The sequence below is a fragment of the Aethalodelphis obliquidens genome, unplaced genomic scaffold, assembly GCF_003676395.1.
Source record: "Aethalodelphis obliquidens isolate GAN/ISIS:26980383/991018 unplaced genomic scaffold, ASM367639v1 scaffold70, whole genome shotgun sequence".
Lineage (NCBI taxonomy): Eukaryota > Metazoa > Chordata > Mammalia > Artiodactyla > Delphinidae > Aethalodelphis > Aethalodelphis obliquidens.
The window spans coordinates 7144461-7163816 of NW_020838014.1; the positions used below are offsets into that span (position 1 = coordinate 7144461).

The 19356-nt window shown below is 38.9% G+C and overlaps 1 protein-coding gene across 1 annotated transcript in view; it reads right to left on the reverse strand.

The window, feature by feature from the left end:
* Nucleotides 1-19356, reverse strand: part of WARS2 (tryptophanyl tRNA synthetase 2, mitochondrial) — an 87578-nt gene that overhangs the window by 43993 nt on the left and 24229 nt on the right. The window contains exon 2 of the mRNA XM_027090950.1: nt 1060-1317. Within this exon, the coding sequence (XP_026946751.1) occupies nt 1060-1317 (258 nt within the window). The remainder of the gene's footprint in view (nt 1-1059; nt 1318-19356) is intronic.

Genomic DNA, 19356 nt, shown 5'->3' on the forward strand with positions numbered 1-19356 from the left:
CCTGACCAACTGTAAAAAAGGAAATTGAGGTAAACTGCCTTTATGGTCATTTTAATGATTAGATTCTATTATTCTATCACATTATCTCTAAGCTGGTAACAAGTTTAAGTTGATAACTGCATTTATTTTTTGAAGATACTCTTTTCATTGATTACGTATTTTTAAATGGTTGCTCTGTGTGAATCATTACATTAAGTTCTGTGGGTGATTAAATATATACAAAAATAATGATTGTCAGAAGTTTATGATCAAGAAAGGAGTTGTACACATGTATAACACGTTCCATACATGCATACATGTTAACATGTGCCAAAACATGTATAACATACCATTCCTTGGCTGGGGCTCTGTCACCAGGTTAAAGCAGACATGTAATAAGGGCATGATCTAGTTAAAATTTTCACCTTCTTTGCTAGGGAGTCTCTTAAGCGCCTTGTCTCTAGTCCAGGTTATCTGCCTGTCCAAGAGTAAACTGATTCATCCATAGTAAAGATATGAGTCAAATATTTTGGCTTTGTTCTAAAGCCTTTCTTGGCTTGGACTCAAGACACTGGACATTGTCTTCCAATTTCCCAGCTAGTTCTCTCAAATCTTCTCAAAAGTTATTATACGAAGAATGAACAATGGGAATTATCCAATAGACCTTCCAAATGCAATACCCAATAAAGCAACATCGGAGTTACATAAAACCATCAGTCGCTAAATTCTATCCCTCATCACCAGGAGACTAGTCAACAGCATGAATTCATCTGTTTGAATGCAACCCAGTACAGAAAAACAATTCCAGGGTTAGAAGTACTAATGGGATACAACTTTTTGGTTTATGAAGCATTATAAACTTACCTAGTACAGTGGAGGGAAAGTTGAAAATACTATTGCATTATAATACTACTCAATGATATGAATATAGGGAAAACATGAAAATGAAACAGTCGCATTTGATGAAGTCACACTTGAAGGGTCAAAAAAAAAAATCAAAAACAGGAGTTATAGAAACCATTTGATTTTTTCCTCAATCTGAAAATAAATGTTTTCTTGGTTCTAATCTGAGAAGCTGACCTGAGATTGCTGGAAAAGGATGCTCTTCTCTGGGTTTACGCCGCAGGCGAGAAGAGCAGCCGTCATGTCCAAGATGCTCTGCCGGAGGACGGCTGGGTCTTGGGGGACAGTGATGGAATGTAGGTCAACGATGCTGTACAGCACGGAGTCATGCTCATCCTGTAACCTCACCCAGCTCTCAATGGCTCCCAAGTAATTGCCGAGGTGGGGGATTCCTGTAGGTTGAATGCCAGAAAATATTCGCTTCACGGAATCTTTCTGGAACAAAGGAAAACAAACAACATTGCTTTTGAAGCAGAATCCATGAATCCTATGCCCATGTTTGATGGCTACGCAATTTTTTTTAACAGCAATCTGACAGTCATCATCCTTAAATGCATTTATTTTGTAAAGCACTATGTTAGGTGCTATTAGGAGACAGAAATGATATTAAAAAAATCTTTTTTTGCACTCAAAAGCTTATAAACACAAAGGCACGTAAGAAAAGGTCTGTATCTCCAATCTAACTGGAAATAGAGGATATGCTTATGAAAATAAAAGTAACCGTACAGTATTACAACACAATTGTGACTGGTTTGGAAAGGTAAATAGTGGGGTACAGAAAAGAGTTCCCAAGAGGAAAAGATGACTGTGGTTCTGGTGGTCAGTTGCAGAAACTTCAGACATAGAATCAAATTTCACTGGAGATTAAAGGGGCTCCAGGGGTTTTTCACATGACTTCATTCATTTTGCAGTTAAGGCAATGAAGGCCTTAGCATTAGGGCTAAAGGCTACTCTTACTTAATTCAGTTTTCTTTAAAAATAAAAGAATTTGAAAAGGAATAGATACATGTATATGTATAACTGAATCACTACGCTGTACACCTGAAACTAACACAACATTGTTAATCAACTGTACTCCAATATAAAATAAAAAAATAAAAATAATTGCTGATATTATAAGTTAATGTGCAGGATCTGGGCTAAAAATTAGGAAACCTATACTCTATTTCTGATATTGCTTCTTGATAAAGTTATTTAACTTTTTCATGCTTCAGTATCCATTTACTTTTGATAAAATCATAGTTGGTTTTTTATTTCTTCAAACGAAGTTTTTAATTCTGCATAATTTTTTAAATTATAAAATCATTTTTGACATGGTCATGCTATCCCATTGGTCTATACTGTCTATTATTGAAGTTATAATAGAAAATGAGGCTATGGGGAGGGGGAAGGGTAAACGGTGACAAAGCGATAAAGAGGCATGGACATATATACACTACCAAACGTAAGGTAGATAGCTAGTGGGAAGCAGCCGCATAGCACAGGGAGATCAGCTCGGTGCTTTGTGACCGCCTGGAGGGGTGGGATAGGGAGGGTGGGAAGGAGGGAGACGCAAGCGGGAAGAGATATGGGAACATATGTATATATATAAATGATTCATTTTGTTGTGAAGCTGAAACTAACATACCATTGTAAAGCAACTATACTCCAATAAAGATGTTTAAAAAAAAAAAAAAGAAAATGAGAAGAAAAATAAATGTGCCTCTGTATTTGTAAGCTTTTGAGCACAACAAATTTTTTTTTTTTTTTTTTTTTTTTTTGTGGTACGCGGGCCTCTCACTGTTGGGGCCTCTCCCCTTGCGGAGCACAGGCTCCAGACGCGCAGGCTCAGCGGCCATGGCTCACGGGCCCAGCCTCTCCGCGGCATGTGGGATCCTCCCAGACCGGGGCATGAACCCGCGTCCCCTGCATCGGCAGGCGGACTCTCAACCACTGCGCCACCAGGGAAGCCCAGTGCAACAAATTTTTAAAAAATATTTTCTGTCTTTAATACAGATAAATGATAAAATACATCATTATCATTTTTAACAATAATAAAAAATTACTAATAACAACCATAATTTACTGGACAACTACTATGTTTCAGGCATTTATGCTCAGTGCTTTAATGCATTAATGTATTTATTCCTTATAATATATAATATGGTAGGCATATGATTACCTCTAATTTACAGATGAGAAAACTGAGGCTCACAAATATTAATAGATTGCCTTTGGCCACACAACTAATAGGTGGAACTGAAATTTCAAGTCAGGTATTACTGACTTCAAAGCTCATGTATGCTCCTTCCACTAGCTACCATGTTTTGCTTAAACACCATCTATTAAGACTTCATTACATTCATTGCATTATTTTGCAACGTTTCTGTTGCAAAAAAAAAAGTTATGGGGGAAAAAAAAGAATATTCTCTACACGTATATTTGTGTATTAAGTGCCAAGTCTCTCCAGTGTACGTAGCTAGGAGTTGAATTGCTGGATCATAAGGTATGCATATGTAACTTCAGTTGTACTACAGCGTGCTAAACTATTCCTAAGTATCAGTACGTAACAATTTGCAGTTTCTACCACCAATTCCTATTGTTCCACATCCTCACCAACACTTTGTCAGTAGTTCTATTTTTAGCTAACTGACGATATAGGGTAGAATCTCATTATGGTTTAACTGCATTTCTCTGATTATTTATTAGAGAAGTTGAGAACTCATGGTTTTTGGTATCTTTATTTCCTCTTCTGTGGAGAGGCTATTCAAGTTATTTTGCCTAGTTTTCTCAGCTTGGATTATCTTTCCATTGATTTAAGAATTTTTGTATATTCTGGATCCTAATATTTTGTCAGTTACATGTGTGGCCAATGTATTCTCTCATTATGTGGCTATTTGCCTTTATGTTACCTTTTGATGAAGAGATGTTCTTCAAATGTATAATTTTTGACCAGATTTTTATGTCATAGAAGAAATCTTTTAATATCCCGAGTTCATGAAGATATGTGTGTGTATATACATACATACATATATAAAGCATATGTATGTGCATGCTTTAAAGTTTTATCTTTCACATTTAAGTCTGTATCCATTTGGAGTTTTTTGCATATGGTGTGAGGTAGACATCTACTTTATTTTCTCTCCTTTTTTCCCCCCTATATGGATACCTAATTTTTCCATCGCCATTTATTGAAAAGATCCTTTCCCCACTGCTCTCTGGAATGCCACTTCAGCATAAACCAATTATCTCTATATGTCTGAGTCTGTAACTGGTCTTTCTATTCTGTCTCATTGGTCCATGGTCTATTTGTCTATGTCTGCACCAGTACCGCAGCTGCCTTTTTAATAAGTCTTGGGACCTGGTGGAGCAAGTCTTTCTACCTTCTTCTTCTTCTTCAAGAGTATCTAACCCACCCTTGGTCCTTTATACTTCTCAATACATTTTACAGTCATCTTGCCAAGTTCCAAGAGAAAAAAAAAAAGCAACCTGTTGGGGTTTTTGATTGGGATTACATTGAGTCCATAGATTGCTTTGGGGAGAACCAACATCTTTATAATACTGGGTCCTCTCATCTAGAAAACCATATAGTTTATGAGGATCTAATGTAAAACACGATGACTACAGGATAACATTGCATTGTATAATTGAAATTTGCTAAGAGAGTAGAACTCAAATGCTCTCTCACACACACAAAGACAAATATGTGAGGTGTTGGTTGTGTTAATAATTAACTAGGTGGGGGGGATCTTTTCACAATGTATATCAAATCACCATGGTATATGTACACTTTAAATATCTTACAATTTATGTGTCGATTATACATCAATAAAGTTGAATTTTTTTTAAAAAAAGAATGTAACATTTAAAAAAGTCTTTATCTTTATATCTAATATTAGCTCCTAAGAGCTAATCTACTTTAGATGTGTGAGTGCCAAGACTACTTATATTTTGCCCTTCCCTTTTCCCAAGAATTTCAAATCCTACAGTCTATTTTCCTATATCTGCTTATTTTCCTCTCTATTTCTGAGATAACAGCCCTAAAATAGAATGCTACATCATAGTTCCATGATCTAGAATTGTACTTGATATAAGCACTCAGGAGACCTAAGAGGTTTGTGGCTCTGAGAATATGAAAAATACCTTTTAAGTAACTGAGAATATAATATTACCACTTAAAATCATACACATGTACATACACACATATGAGGCTGTCAAATGACTAACTCCCCAAATCATAATTTAGAGACATTACTTTAAAAATAGTTTGTAGCTGAGAACTGAGGCTGAGGGAGGGAGAGAGAGAGAGAGAAAGAGAAAGAAAGGGAGAGAGAAGCGTTAGCATAGAGTAAGTACATATCAGTGAGGCTTCCTTCAGTACCTTAGGCCCTTAACCAGCCCTGGGTCCCTGAAATGGGAATAAGCAAAGGAGCTTTCAGTGAGGTAAAAAATGATTAATGGGCTTTTGGGACTGATTGATGAAGAGAGAAAGCAAAGCAGAAAAACAAGCTCTGAACTTAATAAATGAAGAGGAAAAAAAATGCCGTCCAGAAATGCTTGACCTAGGATGAAAGGGGACTGTTTATGGTCATATAAAGGATTATAAGGGCCAATAATATCAAGCTGAGAAAAAAATATGAATATTTCCACACAAATTCGTCCATGTTCAAACTAAGGAATTATTCCCTGAGAGAAATGGAGAAACTAATTCTTGGGAAAACTAGAAGAGAAAAGCACTAGAGGACAGACTATGAGAAAAAAGAATTGTGACCAGTGGGAACGAACTAGACATGATCTAATACATCTTTTTCGTTCTCTAGTTTCTGTGATTCTATATATCCAGGCAGAGGGAATGATGTTATCAAGAAGTAAGAGCAACAAGAAATGTTTTGTTCAATTTTCAAGGAGCTATTAAAAAAATACAGGATCTAAATGAGAACTGGATTCCTGGTCTTAAAAATATACAGAGAGTGTCTTGCACTTCTGCGGTGAGTTTATGTTCCCGTCTGTTCCCCCTGCAAGAGTCAGCAGGCAGCCTGACAGCATGGCAGGGGAGATATGCCTGGTACCATGAAATCATGGGGCTGGAATGTGGAGTTTGGGTGGTGGGAGGATGGGGGTTCTGTGTTCAAAAGCACTAGAGTTGGAAAAGAATGAAAATGAAAGGAGCATGGGCTTCCCAGTGGACAGGAGGCAAACCACAAAGAAAACAGCTTCAAGACTAGCCCACAGGCATTCGCTCATGGGGAAGTCTAGAGCATCAACCTTGAATCCCATCGCAATGCACAGAGAATAAAAAAAGGCACATTTTACAAAATAGGTCTTCATTTTTATTGCAGGTGTATTTCCTTAGCAAACGCCACTTCCAATCAATACATGCATTGGCTCAATTTGTAACAGAATCAGCATTACCAATGGGCAGCTTCAGCCCTGGGATTTGATATATTCCAGAAGACAGGGTGGGAGTTTGTATCAAAGAGAGAACTTATCAATCTGACAGATGTAGCTAAAAGCGCTCCTGTCATAAGGTACTGAGCATATCCCAAGTTCATAATTATCATAATTTCAATTATTGCACCCAAAAGCAATTAAAAACTCCCAAGCTGCTAATCATGGCAAAAGATATTTTCTGTGATTAACTAAAGAGAGCTTCTGATTTTAATCCCAAGTGAATAAAATACATCAAAAGAAGGCTGCCTACTAGCTTTGAAACACTTTCAACTTTGGTATGGTGGTGGGAACCAAAGACTTCAACTAAAGATTTCAAGATTCTTATTACAAAGTCCTGCTTGTGTCCAGCTGTAGCATCAATTGTGCACTCATCACACCTGTTTTAACTATACTCGACGGCAGACCAAAAACTTGGCTGAGCAAGCACTATGTCTAATTGGTTCCATGAAAGGCATGTTATCATGGATTGCGATAAAAAAGGAATCAACAACATTAACAACTAATTTGGTTGAAAATTTCTTTTTGTAAGTCTATTTATTCTTCTAAATAAAAAATACAGCTTAAGAAGCTCTCTGTTGGTGCTTCTCAATTCTATCATGTATGTCACCCTACTATTTCAATCCTAGGCCCCTCGCATCTGTCTTCAACACTTTCTTGAAAATGTCTATACCACCAGTTAGTGATATAAGAGCTGAAACATAGGAGACCCGGCATAGAAAATTAGCACTTCGGTCCTGGCTGGGAGGATCCAGGTGCTTCTCTGAAGCTTTCTTTGGCCACAGCTCAGCATTGTTCTGCTACAGTCAGCTCTTTCTTCCAGAAAGTACAGAGGGCTCTGGGTCTGGAGAGAAAAAGCTGACTCAGCACCAAGAAAAAAAAAAAAAAAAACTGGGTTCATTTCTGCTTAGAAATGAAACCAGATGCTCAGACCTAGGAATCAACATAGTAAATATTAATTCAATGTAAGAGAAAGCAGGTCTTATGTCACCCTCAGACAAGAAGCAATATGTCGGCCAACAATTAAAACTGCAGGAAAAAATTATTTTTAAAAGGAAAAAAGGAGAAAGGAGTGACTAATCTACTAGACCGTGAGTTCCATAAAAGCATAGATGAGAAGTACTTAGCAACGTATTATTAGGTCAGTGAAATAATTTGAAAGGAATAAACTTGGTTTTTTAAAAATGTTTTTTACAGACTTATTTAAGCCGCTTCCAGATTTTAAGAGCTGTGCATCTATTTTCCCTCGGTGCACTGAGCTGTCCTTCTATCATGCAGTAGAATGCTTTTGCAGATGGATTTTCATTCTTGTGCTGAACTTTAGCTATCAGAAACATTCCCTGGCACTTGCATGGACCTCATCGGATGTGAAGGATGTAGGAATTACTGGCCTTACTTTCCAGGGAAGGACACTGCAAGGTTAAGTAACCCTCACAAGATCACAGGCAGGTGGTTAGATTTGGAACCCAGCTCTCAGCCCTGGACACCGAGCTCTGTCCCTTTCCTGTGCACAGGGCTGCATCCAGTTTAGAACTTCTTGACCTCATGGTTGGTCTGGCCTTTAAGTATCCTCACTCCCGCCCGCACCTCCCCTCCACACACAGGCTCTCAGAAAGGGAAGGTGTGCCACAGAGTCGTTTCCTGAAAGGCCCAGGCACACAGCTGGTGGCACACCTGGGGCCAGAATCCAGACCTCCAGAGCTCTGCTCACCAGACCACATGACGCTTTTGCATATTCATCACGTTCTTTTCTTCTGCAGCTATTTCTTTTGTACCTCAGCATCTCTGTGGGCTTATTTTCTTCAGGCCTTTTTTTCCGGTTTTCTTTCTTACTTGTCAAATAGCACCTCAGTGAATGTCTCCCCATCACACAGAGATGATGAAATACAAAATCTGGGGACTTTGCCTCCTAGGAAAGACTGCATTGTCACCTCAGGGCAGCTAAGTTATGTTTAAATGCAAAGCTTATATGTAGGTACAGAATAAACTGGCAAGTCCTTTTAGTTTTTATTGGAAAAGTGACTAAAACTAGATTAATATATTATCTAAACACAACATAAATAATTATAATATGATATGTAGTGAGAAACGCTTTTAATTTCTAATGACAATACTGCTTCCTAAACCAAACCATCCAGGGTCAAATTCTTGACATAAACATCTTAACCACCACTGCATAATTTATTTTTATATTGGATGGAACAGTAAATAGAGGCAAGAGATCAAGAAGTACTAAAATTTTTAAAGTATAAAGAATGATCTGAAATGCTTATGAAAATACTAGTTTTTCCTCATGAGAAAATATGAACATTGATCTTAAAGTGTTAGAGAGATCATGCTGGAAAGATATGATTTTATCATTGCCTTTTGTGGCCAAATAAAGGTATATCCTACCCATTATCTTCGGTCACAGATCCATGCCTGTCTGGTGGTCCCGTCTTCAGCTGACTATCTGAGAACATTCCTCCTTTTACAGCCGCTGAGAGATTTGGCTCTCCACATCTAAGTCCTCAGACTGTTACTAAATGTGTGGTTTTAAGATGTCTCTTTTTTAGTTACATGCCCATTTTCAAATGTAATATTCTTACCAGACATGTCTAATATGTAGACGAGCCCAAAGAAATGCTTGGTGTATGGATAACAGGAGTCAGTGAGGGAGCCCCAGTAGGCAGCCCCCTGCGGGCTTGTCCGCCCTCACCCCTGCCAGCCTCTGAGGGGCTTCCTGGAGCACAGGTTTGAAAACAACTTGATTCAGGACATTTAAAAAATATTAATAGTTTGTTGAAAAAAAAAATGTTCTTCCTCAGGGTAGTGGGAAATATACAGAAGAAAGTTCTCAAAAGAAAAGTCTGGGACAACAATGCACATACCACACACACAGACTTAGCTCTATGCATTAAGTCTTCTCATTTCTTCCTCTGGGTTAGGGTTCAAAGTTTATGTGGCAGTTAATCCCCTTCCCAGCTGTCCTCCATCATCCTCCACGAGAAGCTGACCTAGTTACTTGCCATTCTTGTATCGCTCATTCCCCTCTGCACTCAGACTGTTCCCTCATCCTGGATGTCCTTCGCCCCCTTCTCTGCCCGGAGAACTCCCCGTGGTCTTCAAGGCCTAACAATCTCTCCTTGATTCTAAACCTCTTAAACATACCTTCTCCCTACCAAACACACACACACACACACACACACACACACACACACACACACACACACTGAGTCAGTCTCTCTCTCCAAGCAGAACAGATCCCTCTTTCATCGGTTCTTCATTATTGCACATATCACACGGGTAACTTGGTAAATATTTTCTTATTTGCTTAGGAAATATTTTCCCACCTAGAATATGAGCTCTCTAGGGCTGGGGCTGCCTTTTTCATCTTTATATCCCCAGTATATAGCAGTGTCAGGTACATTGTGAGGATCTAATAAATGTTAGTGGAATAAATGACAAATCTCCCACTCCTACTCCCCACTTTGGCTCCATGTAAAGGGCGAAATAACTATACACAAAATGAACCAGATGTTCCAGTTATAGGCAGTTCCTAAACAACTTATGTTCTGAGAGCTCGTTTGAAAATTGGTTTTCTGAAACTCAGACACTCAATTCTTTAAATGGCAGTTACGGTCCTGGAAGGCCGCCCGTGGAAGCCTCATTGAACCCACAGTATTTCTGAAGAATGGTTTTAACAGCACCATTTCAGCTGCACCTAAACACCATTCATAAAATTGTTTCTGTGGGAAAGTGAAATCCAAGTTCTATTTTGGGATACTAGAGAATTACCTACCCTGTGGTGGCTCTGATTTTAAAGCAGAAAGTGCTTAAGGGGAGCAATCTGGTAGGAAGAGCAGCTTGTATTTGCATACAGACTTTTAAAATTAGATGTATGATAATCTGGAGGTGGGGCAACATGTGGGCACGTCCTTCAGCATGATTAGCACTCCTAACACCGAATTGTGTGTATATGGACTGTCCTGGAGGCGGCTGCCCCAGCCGCCATTGTTGGCAACAAAGGCGCAGAAGGAAGGTGGAAGGAAGGCATTGGAGCAGGGGTTCCCACAGTGTGTCTCCGTACCTGCAACATCACCCAAACAAGGACCTTGTTAGGAATGCAGATTCCTGGGCCCCGACCCAGACCTACTGACTCAGAAATTCTACGGGTGGACTTATCCCAGGAAAAGAAATGACAAGAGTTTTGCAATCTGTCCTTTGACAAGCCTTCCAGGGGGTTCTGATGCCTGCTCCAGTTTGAGACGGGCTTTGGGACACCAATATCTAGTCTTAAAGTTCACTTCAACTATATAAAATGAGGAGATGAAAACACTATGAATAAAAAATAGAAGATACCTTCTAAGCCACCAGTTCTCAATCTTATCTGTACAGCGATCACCTGGGAGCTTTAAAAAAATACGGATGCCTGGGTCCCATCCTCAGAAATTCTGATTTAATCAGTTTGGGATTTGGCTTGAGCATCGGGATTTTTTGTGTGTTCAGGATTGAAAAACCACTGTTCCAAGCCAACTACTACATAATTATTCTCCAAAACTGCCAATCTGACTGGAAACATGGGAACACACACACACACACACACACACACACACACACAAATAGAGGGTAAAAATTTGAAAAGTTCACTTGCTTATAATTTACATTTCAAGGTAATAAAATCCCTGAGCATTTATGTATTAATGCATGGTCGGAGGCCCCTTTAACTTCAGGCAGTTCTAGTATCACATGAAGGTCAGCAGATTATTATGGTCAACAGCTTATGAAGATGTGGCTAGTGTGTCTACATTGGTGAGAAAAGACACCGGAGACAAGTAAGCACACCATCTTCCACCGTTAGGTAAATTGACTTAACAATGCCCAGTTCCATAAATCCTTATGGCTCAGGGATTTAAGAAGCACGGGTAGCCCAGACAGCACTAAGAAAATGATCCCACTAAGAAGGTTTTGACATCAGAATTGTCATGGATAAAATACAAAATTCTCTCTGCATAGGATGCTCTTTTCTACCCATCTCCCTGTGTGGCAAACTCTCTAACTCCCTCCAATCCCTACAGAGAGTCTGAATCCAACACTCAAGCAGCTGTAGGCAGGTCTCATGGTCAGCTCAGCTGGTTGAGGAAAACCTGGACTAACAACTGGTGGCCTTGGCTAAGCAAAGCCGAGATGCCAGAAATTTTTTTTTTTGCAGTACACGGGCCTCTCACTGTTGCGGCCTCTCCCGTTGCGGAGCACAGGCTCCGGACGCGCAGGCCCAGCGGCCATGGCTCATGGGCCAGCCACTCCGCGGTATGTGGGATCTTCCCGGACCGGGGCACGAACCCGTGTCCCCTGCATAGGCAGGCGGACTCTCAACCACTGCGCCACCAGGGAAGCCCTGCCAGAATTTTTTTTTTTTTTTTTTTAAAGAGTATTTGCTGTTTATCTGAAATTCTAATTGAACTGGACATCCTGCATTTTTAAATTTTTATTTATTTATTTATTTATTTATTTTTTGCGGTACGTGGGCCTCTCACTGTTGTGACCTCTCCGCCGCGGAGCACAGGCTCCGGACGCGCAGGCCCAGCGGCCATGGCCCACGGGCCCAGCCGCTCCACGGCACGTGGGATCCTCCCGGACCGGGGCACGAACCCGTGTCCCCTGCATCGGCAGGCGGACTCCCAACCACTGCGCCACCAGGGAAGCCCTGCCAGAAATTTTTATACCCAACAAATGAAATAACTCCATGACTTCTCAAGTGTTCTGAACCTTTGAGAGACAGTGTGAATTTCTTACAAGGTACTAATACTAAAAACAGAGAAAAAGATTCTAAAGTTATTTTCCAGGCATAAAGATATTTCACCAAAAAAATCTTGTTGACTATCCTGACCACTACTAGGAGAAAGAAGTCTCATTTTCCAGTGAACCATGGCTCTCTTTCTCATCATCCAACCTGTAGACTGACACAACCCCCAGGGTTGTTTCAACTGAAGCATTTGCTTCTGTTCAGACCCTCCTGTCAGCTCATATTGTTAAGTCAACTTTAGAATAAGTTAGAAAAATGACAAAGTCAAGCAGTAAAATATGACTGTGATAACTTGTCTGGTTATTTACCATGGTTAAGCAGCAGGATTTAGCACCAGGTTGCCTGGCTTGAAGTCCTGGCTCTATTACTTATATGTTCTTGAGCATCTACAAAATGGGGATAATAATATACCAATCTCACAGGGTAGATGGGGGGGTATTGTGATGAGTTTATTCGTGTAAAGTGCTTAGTGCCTAGCATGTTCTCCATAAATTATCTGATCATTTATGGGGGTCAAAATTTTAAGTGCTTAAATATTGTGACCCAACCATCCAACATACAGAAATCTGTCCTACAGAAATAATCATACTAGAATGTAAGGACACCTGGCATTCCCCATATGACTCTTTAATAACAAAAGAACTACAAGCAACTAAATGTCCATTAGTAGGGAACATATAAAATAAATAGTAATTTTATTTTTTATATGATGGAATACCATGCAGCAGATAAGAAGACTGTAAGTAGTGAGAGCAGAGTGGAGGTGAAGAGTCCCAACTCTGGAGTCAGAGCACCAAGTCCAATACCTGCTCTGCACATACTAGCTGTGTTTCCTTGTGCAAGTCACAGAACCTCCTTATCTGTAAAATGGCTATAATAATAGCACCCTCCTCAAGGCCTGAGAACAATGCTTAGCCCACAGTGGTTCTATATAAACATTTGTTAAACAGATGACTGCTGACAAGGAAGAAGAATACACATTTAACTTACCCCAAGGATTGGGAATACACAATGACTACCTTTTCGACACTTTTGTACTATTTAACTTTTTTTTAAGGGCATGAACATTTTTTGCAGCCAAACTTAAAAAATATGCCTAGTTTTACTGCATATGACTTGATGATAATTAATTGACATATAATTACAAGAGTCTCATACCAGCAGGAATGTCAGCCAGTTATTATCATTTTCATTTTACATAATGGGAAATAAAGACATGAAAAAGTGAAGTGATTTATTAAGCTCACACATGAAGTTATTTGTAAGATGGAACTAGAGCGGAAACAATATAGTGTAATAGAAAAGACATCCGTTTTGCGGATCAGACAGTGCTAGGTTCAAATTCCTTCTACATCTCCTAGCACCTCACAAATTATTTAATCTCTCTGAACCTCAGTTTTATTATTTGAACAATGAGGTTAACAATAGTAATGGCTAATATTTATTGAGTGCTTACTATGTACAAAGTACTCTAGCAAGAGCTATGAATGCATTATCTCATTTAATCCTCACAAAAAGCCTTATAAGGTAGGTAGTATTATCAACTCTGCTTTATAGATGAGGAAACTGAGGCACAGAGGGGTTCAGTGAGTAGTGCATGGCTAATAAATAGTGGGGTCAGGACTTGAACATAAATAGATCAAATTCAGCTGTATATACTTCATTTGGTCCAGAGAGCTGGTGTGGGTGAGTGAAGGCAAGGGATCCACTGCAGGACAGAGTGGATGCCTGGAGCCAGCATGCAGCCTCCCCTCGAGGCCAGACTCTCTGTAGATACTTCAGAGGGAGACTATGAGAATACAGCAAGGCACTCAAGAAATTATTTGCTTTTACCCCTCTGATCTAATAAATGATGCTACCTCCTAGAATGTACGACCTCAAATCTGCTTTAATTTTATGTTATAATGAACTTCTAAGGAGATATATGATTCTTTCTCTTGCACCATTCACAGTAAAGATAATTGCCCTGTGTACTTCTTATTTTCATTTAGAAGTGGTAGCCCGTACAGGGCAGGTGACAGGGACAGTGGTTCTTATTCATCTGGGCAGCAGCTTCAGTGCTAATTCTAAACACAGGTGGTGAGAGAGACAGCCAACAGGAAGGCGGAAAGAATCACTGCTGACATGTGCAACTGGGAAGATTGATGGTTTCCCTCTCTCTTTTTCCCCAATGCGTCGGCCTGGGGGCAGAGACGCAGGAGCTGCTGTGCTGGGGACAGTAAAATACACAGCACAATGTCTACCTTGCTGCAACGCTGATTAATGAGACTGAAATGACACAGAAAACAGGCAGTGCTTCGGAAGGAGAACTCACAGGCCTTTCTTTCTTTAATGATTTCAACAAAAGCAGTTCCCATAAACTGCTGGGTTTGAACTGGAATATCCCGTGGTTAGAGCAGGCAGGGGTGTATTTGGTGGAATGTGTGGAGCAAAGGGTGAGAGGGTAAGGGGAGTTTGTAATGAAGTAAATTCACTTGTGATCGGTGGGTACAAATCATAACAAATGAATTCCTCTCCTCTTTCTGCTTGGCTGAAAAATGCCATAAAATTCCAGGTAAAATAGCTACTTACTTACCTAACAGTGTAAAAAGGACATGAGAATACACCCAAAAAGATTTTTCACCCGGATAAAAGCACTCATTTAGTTTTTTAGAGCTCGGAGATCGTATCACCAATTTTTCATGTTTTACCGCAGCTGCACAATGTATACATTAAAACACAGTATTTTCTTTTTGAGAAAAGATAAATTTTAACACTAAATATTATTTCTAGTACTTATTATTAACTACTTACAAGGCACATCCATTTGGATTTCCCACCAGCAGCTCTTCAAACTTAATACTATATCCAAAACCAAATCTGTTGACTCATAACCTTCCAGTCTGCTCCCCACAAACCAGCTGGTCTGTATTTTCAATCCTGGCTAATGAGAGAACCATCCACTCAGTCTCCCAACTGTAGGAGTCACCCCAGATTCTTTCCTTACCCTCACCAGATTCTGTGAGTTAAAATCCTGCCTCCTTCAATCACTAGATATGTGATCTTTGGCAAGTATTTGTGCTTCAGTTTCTTCATCTGAAATCAACATTTTAATAGTACTATTTCATAGGATTATTATAAGAATGAAATACAGTAAGTCCCCTACATACGAACCTTCAAGTCATGAACTTTCAAAGATGTGAACATGCGTTTGCGTGTCCAATCACGTAAGTTAGTTTGTGTGTCTGGAGTAGTCACGTGCGTGCATCCTCTACAAGTGGTTGTGCTTTTGTGTACTTTACTGTACAGTACTGTATAGATTACAGTACTGTACAGTATCTTTATTTCAAGCCCAGGATGTCTGGAAGCAAGCGTAGAAGCAGCTGTGATAGAGCTGGTACTACTGTACTTTTCAAGGTATTGTACTGTAAGATTTAAAATGTTTTCTTTATTTTGTGTGTCTGTCTTTTATGTATTATTTGTGTGAAAAGTATTATAAACCTACTACAGTACAGTACTACATAGCTGATTGTGTTAGTTGGGTACCTAGGCTAACTTTGTTGGACTTAAAAACAAATTGGACTTAGCATGCTCTCAGAATGGGATCCGTTCCTATGTAGGGGACTTACTGTATATTAGTACATAAAAAGTGCTTAGAGTAGTGCCTGGCACATAGAAAGTGCTCAATAAATATTAGCTAAGATTGATCTTAAATGTGCTCACCATGTATATATACACACACACATATATACAAATATATATATATATATATATAATTATACGGGGTGGTGGGTGTGTTAACTAACTTCATTGAGGTAACCACTTCACAATACACACATGTAACTTTAAATGTACAAAATGTCAATTATATCTTAAGCTGGAAAAAATTAGCTATTATTATTAACATTAATCAATTGCTAGATCTTCAGGGATGTTATCCAACAAAATTTCACTTCTCCCTCTCTATCAACATAGTCTAATCCCCAATCACCTCACCTGTGCTGTATCAGTAGCTTCTATATCCTCCATACCACTACCTGAACGATCTTTTTTTTTTTTTTTGGTACGCGGGCCTCTCACTGTTGTGGCCTCTCCCGTTGCGGAGCACAGGCTCCGGATGCGCAGGCTCAGCGGAAATGGCTCACGGGCCCAGCCGCTCCGCGGCATGTGGGATCTTCCCGGGCCGGGGCACGAACCCGTGTCCCCTGCATCGGCAGGCAGACTCTCAACCACTGCCCCTTATGTTTAATATTTTATAACATGCTATTTTTCATTCATCATCCTAGCATTAGAGCCAATATCATATTCAACTAAAACCACAAGAGTTATCTTTAGGATCTATAATTTAAAACCCAAAATGTAAAAAAATATTTATATATCAACTGATATTATTCTAGGTCAGATTAAATTTACAGCATTTCCATTGCTGGGTATAGCGGCTTGAATATGTGCCCCCCAAATTCATGTCTATCTAGAACCTCAGAATGCGACCTTACTTGGAAATGGGGTCTTTGCAGATGTAATCAGTTAAGATGAGGTCATACTCGATCAGAGTGGGCCCTAAATCCAATGACTAGTGTCTTTATAAGGAGAGGAGAAGACACAATAGAGACATAGAGGGAAAAAAGGTCATGCCGAAGGAAGCAGAGATTGGAGTGACGTAGCTACGAGTCAAGGAATGCCAATGTTTGGAAGGAGTCCAGGAAGAATCCAGGAAGGATTCTTCCTTAGAGCCCCTGCAGAAGAGCATGGACTTGCTGACACCTTGATTTCAGACTCCTAGCCACCACAAATGTGAGAGAATAAATTTCTGTTGTTTTAAGCCATCTGGTTTGTGGTACTTAGTTATGGCAGCCTTAGAGAATACACTTGGCTAATGTGGTAAACTGATACGGTGAGTCTTTCAGAATCTGTAACTTGCCAGGTTACTGAGCATCTTCTCCAGAGCGGCACAAGCCCATGCTGGGGCAAGGCAGAGTAGAACATGAGCATTCTGCATTGGCTATGATGACTGGCCAAACCACAACCTCACATATAACACATAGGTAGTGTGCTGAGGTGCAGGAAGCATTATTGGGTAGAGCACATCAAATAAACAAACAGCTAAGATCAACTACAGGGATGTAATCCTAAATGAGATGCTGTTACTTTGTTCTGGGAGAAACAAAATTCTAGGATCATATTTGCACTGATTCCATAAAATTACTGTACATAGTTAGCTTTGCTCCATTTATTCCTTCCATTTAAAAAGTACCTCTGAAATTTTCCCTGTGCTGTAATCACTCAAAAAAAATGTAAATTTACACTCAGCAAATACCATTTCCTTTGGTCAAAAAAATATTGATTGTGCACCATTTTTCTGATGAAGTAGTATGATACACACTATTTGAACTGCCGTGATCTATTGTTGTTCTCCTCTGAAAGGACTTTTTTTTCTTTGAAACCTTAAGAGATTATTTTTTGGCATAATTACCCCAGTCCAAATGGTTTTGAGATATAGATTTTCTTAGATAATAAACAGTGAACTATTTATTTTAAAAACCAAGAAAACGTGTCTATAATTTTTCTTTGAAGCTCTTTAGAAATAATTTTTTTTGGGGGGGGCAGGCTGTGCCACACGGCTTGTGGGATCTCAGTTCCCCGACCAGGGATTGAACCCAGGCCCTTGGCAGTGAAAGCGCGGAGTCCGAACCACTGGACTGCCAGGGAATTCCCTAGAAAGAATTCTTATAATGCTTTGTATGAAATAAGCTTGGGGAAAAAATGGGAAAAATTCACATTGGGAAACCAGTGTCAGCCGATCATTAAATCACCATCCCTCTTTATATTTGAAAGATCTCTAGAAGTTATAGATGATAGCCCACAATGTCAGAGAACAAACAGTCCAACGTATTTTTGACATGCCACACAGTTTTCTGCTTGTCATGTCTTTGGGCCTTTTATATAAGTTCTGAAAAAACTGGTAACTTATGTAGATGCAGAAATTGTTGTCAAAGAAGTGTCAGTATGGGGGTCATTTCAGAGTTTCCAATTCCTCACACTTGTTAATAAATCTTAGAATTTTGCACAGTCGAGTACTTAGCTCTTCCTCTAAAACTTCACCACCCCACATTCGATTTTCTATTCATGTTTAATGGAAACATCATAGTTCTGATTTGCACTCACTGTGTGTGTGTGTATACATGTACAAAATAATTCTACATTCCTTAGTCAGTTTTCCCATTGTGCATAACAAAATTCAAGAATATTTCTTTATTTAAGGGAGCCTTGCTTTTTCTGATTTGTTTATACAAATTGATGACAGTTTTTGATTCTGCTTTAAATTGTCTCATCATTTATTGTTGAATAAGCTGAAGAAACAGTTATCTCATTTATAAGGTAAAGCCGCATCACTGTTTCATTTCTCTAATTCCAATTGCTTCATTTGGAATTTGTGCTTTTTTGTGTTGATCAAGTTGTGAATATATAAACCAAAATAATTATTCTCTTTTATATTTTAGTTCGATTTCCAATTCCAAAAACCTGCCTTTATCTACCAATGACTATTTATCACGTCCCTTTTACAGTAAACACTGTTTTCCAATAAACTTTCAAGTCTGATTTTATTTTTATATATTTTATCTCTTTATATGGGTATATTCTATTTTGATAAACATGCCTTGATCAAAAATGAAAAATTTTCAACAACTTCACCACAAAATCAGCACTTACATTCAAACTGTAATGATTTTAAATGCACTTTACCTCTGCATTTTTGAGACTCCTTTTTCCTCTCCAACTGGAAATTTTTTATGTTGTACATAATTCTCCTTTATGACTAAATATTAGTAGGTAAGATAATTAGTGTAAATAACAGAGTACTGCTCTTACCTTCAATAATTTCAATCATATGGCTTGAAAGTACATCTTGAAAGTAGTACACTATTTTTCAACTACTTAGATGACAAATTACTATATATTGAATAATGATTAATGATAAAATACTTGCTACCACAAGTGACATTATTGCTTGCCTCAACTCTTGTACATTTTTGTGAAAAATAACACTGACTTATTTTTTGATATTACTATTAAATAATCATAGTTACTGAGAAAGTAATTGCAAATGCTTGTGTCTTAACCATCAAATAATGAAGAAGAGCAAGAAATCTATGTACCAAGTGAAACGGAGCTGTTTTGTGTAGACAGGCAGAACTCCAACTGGGTAAAAATGATGCTATTGAAATGTCATCAGTTGAGTTATACTAAAGTATTACATATATATATATATATATATATATATG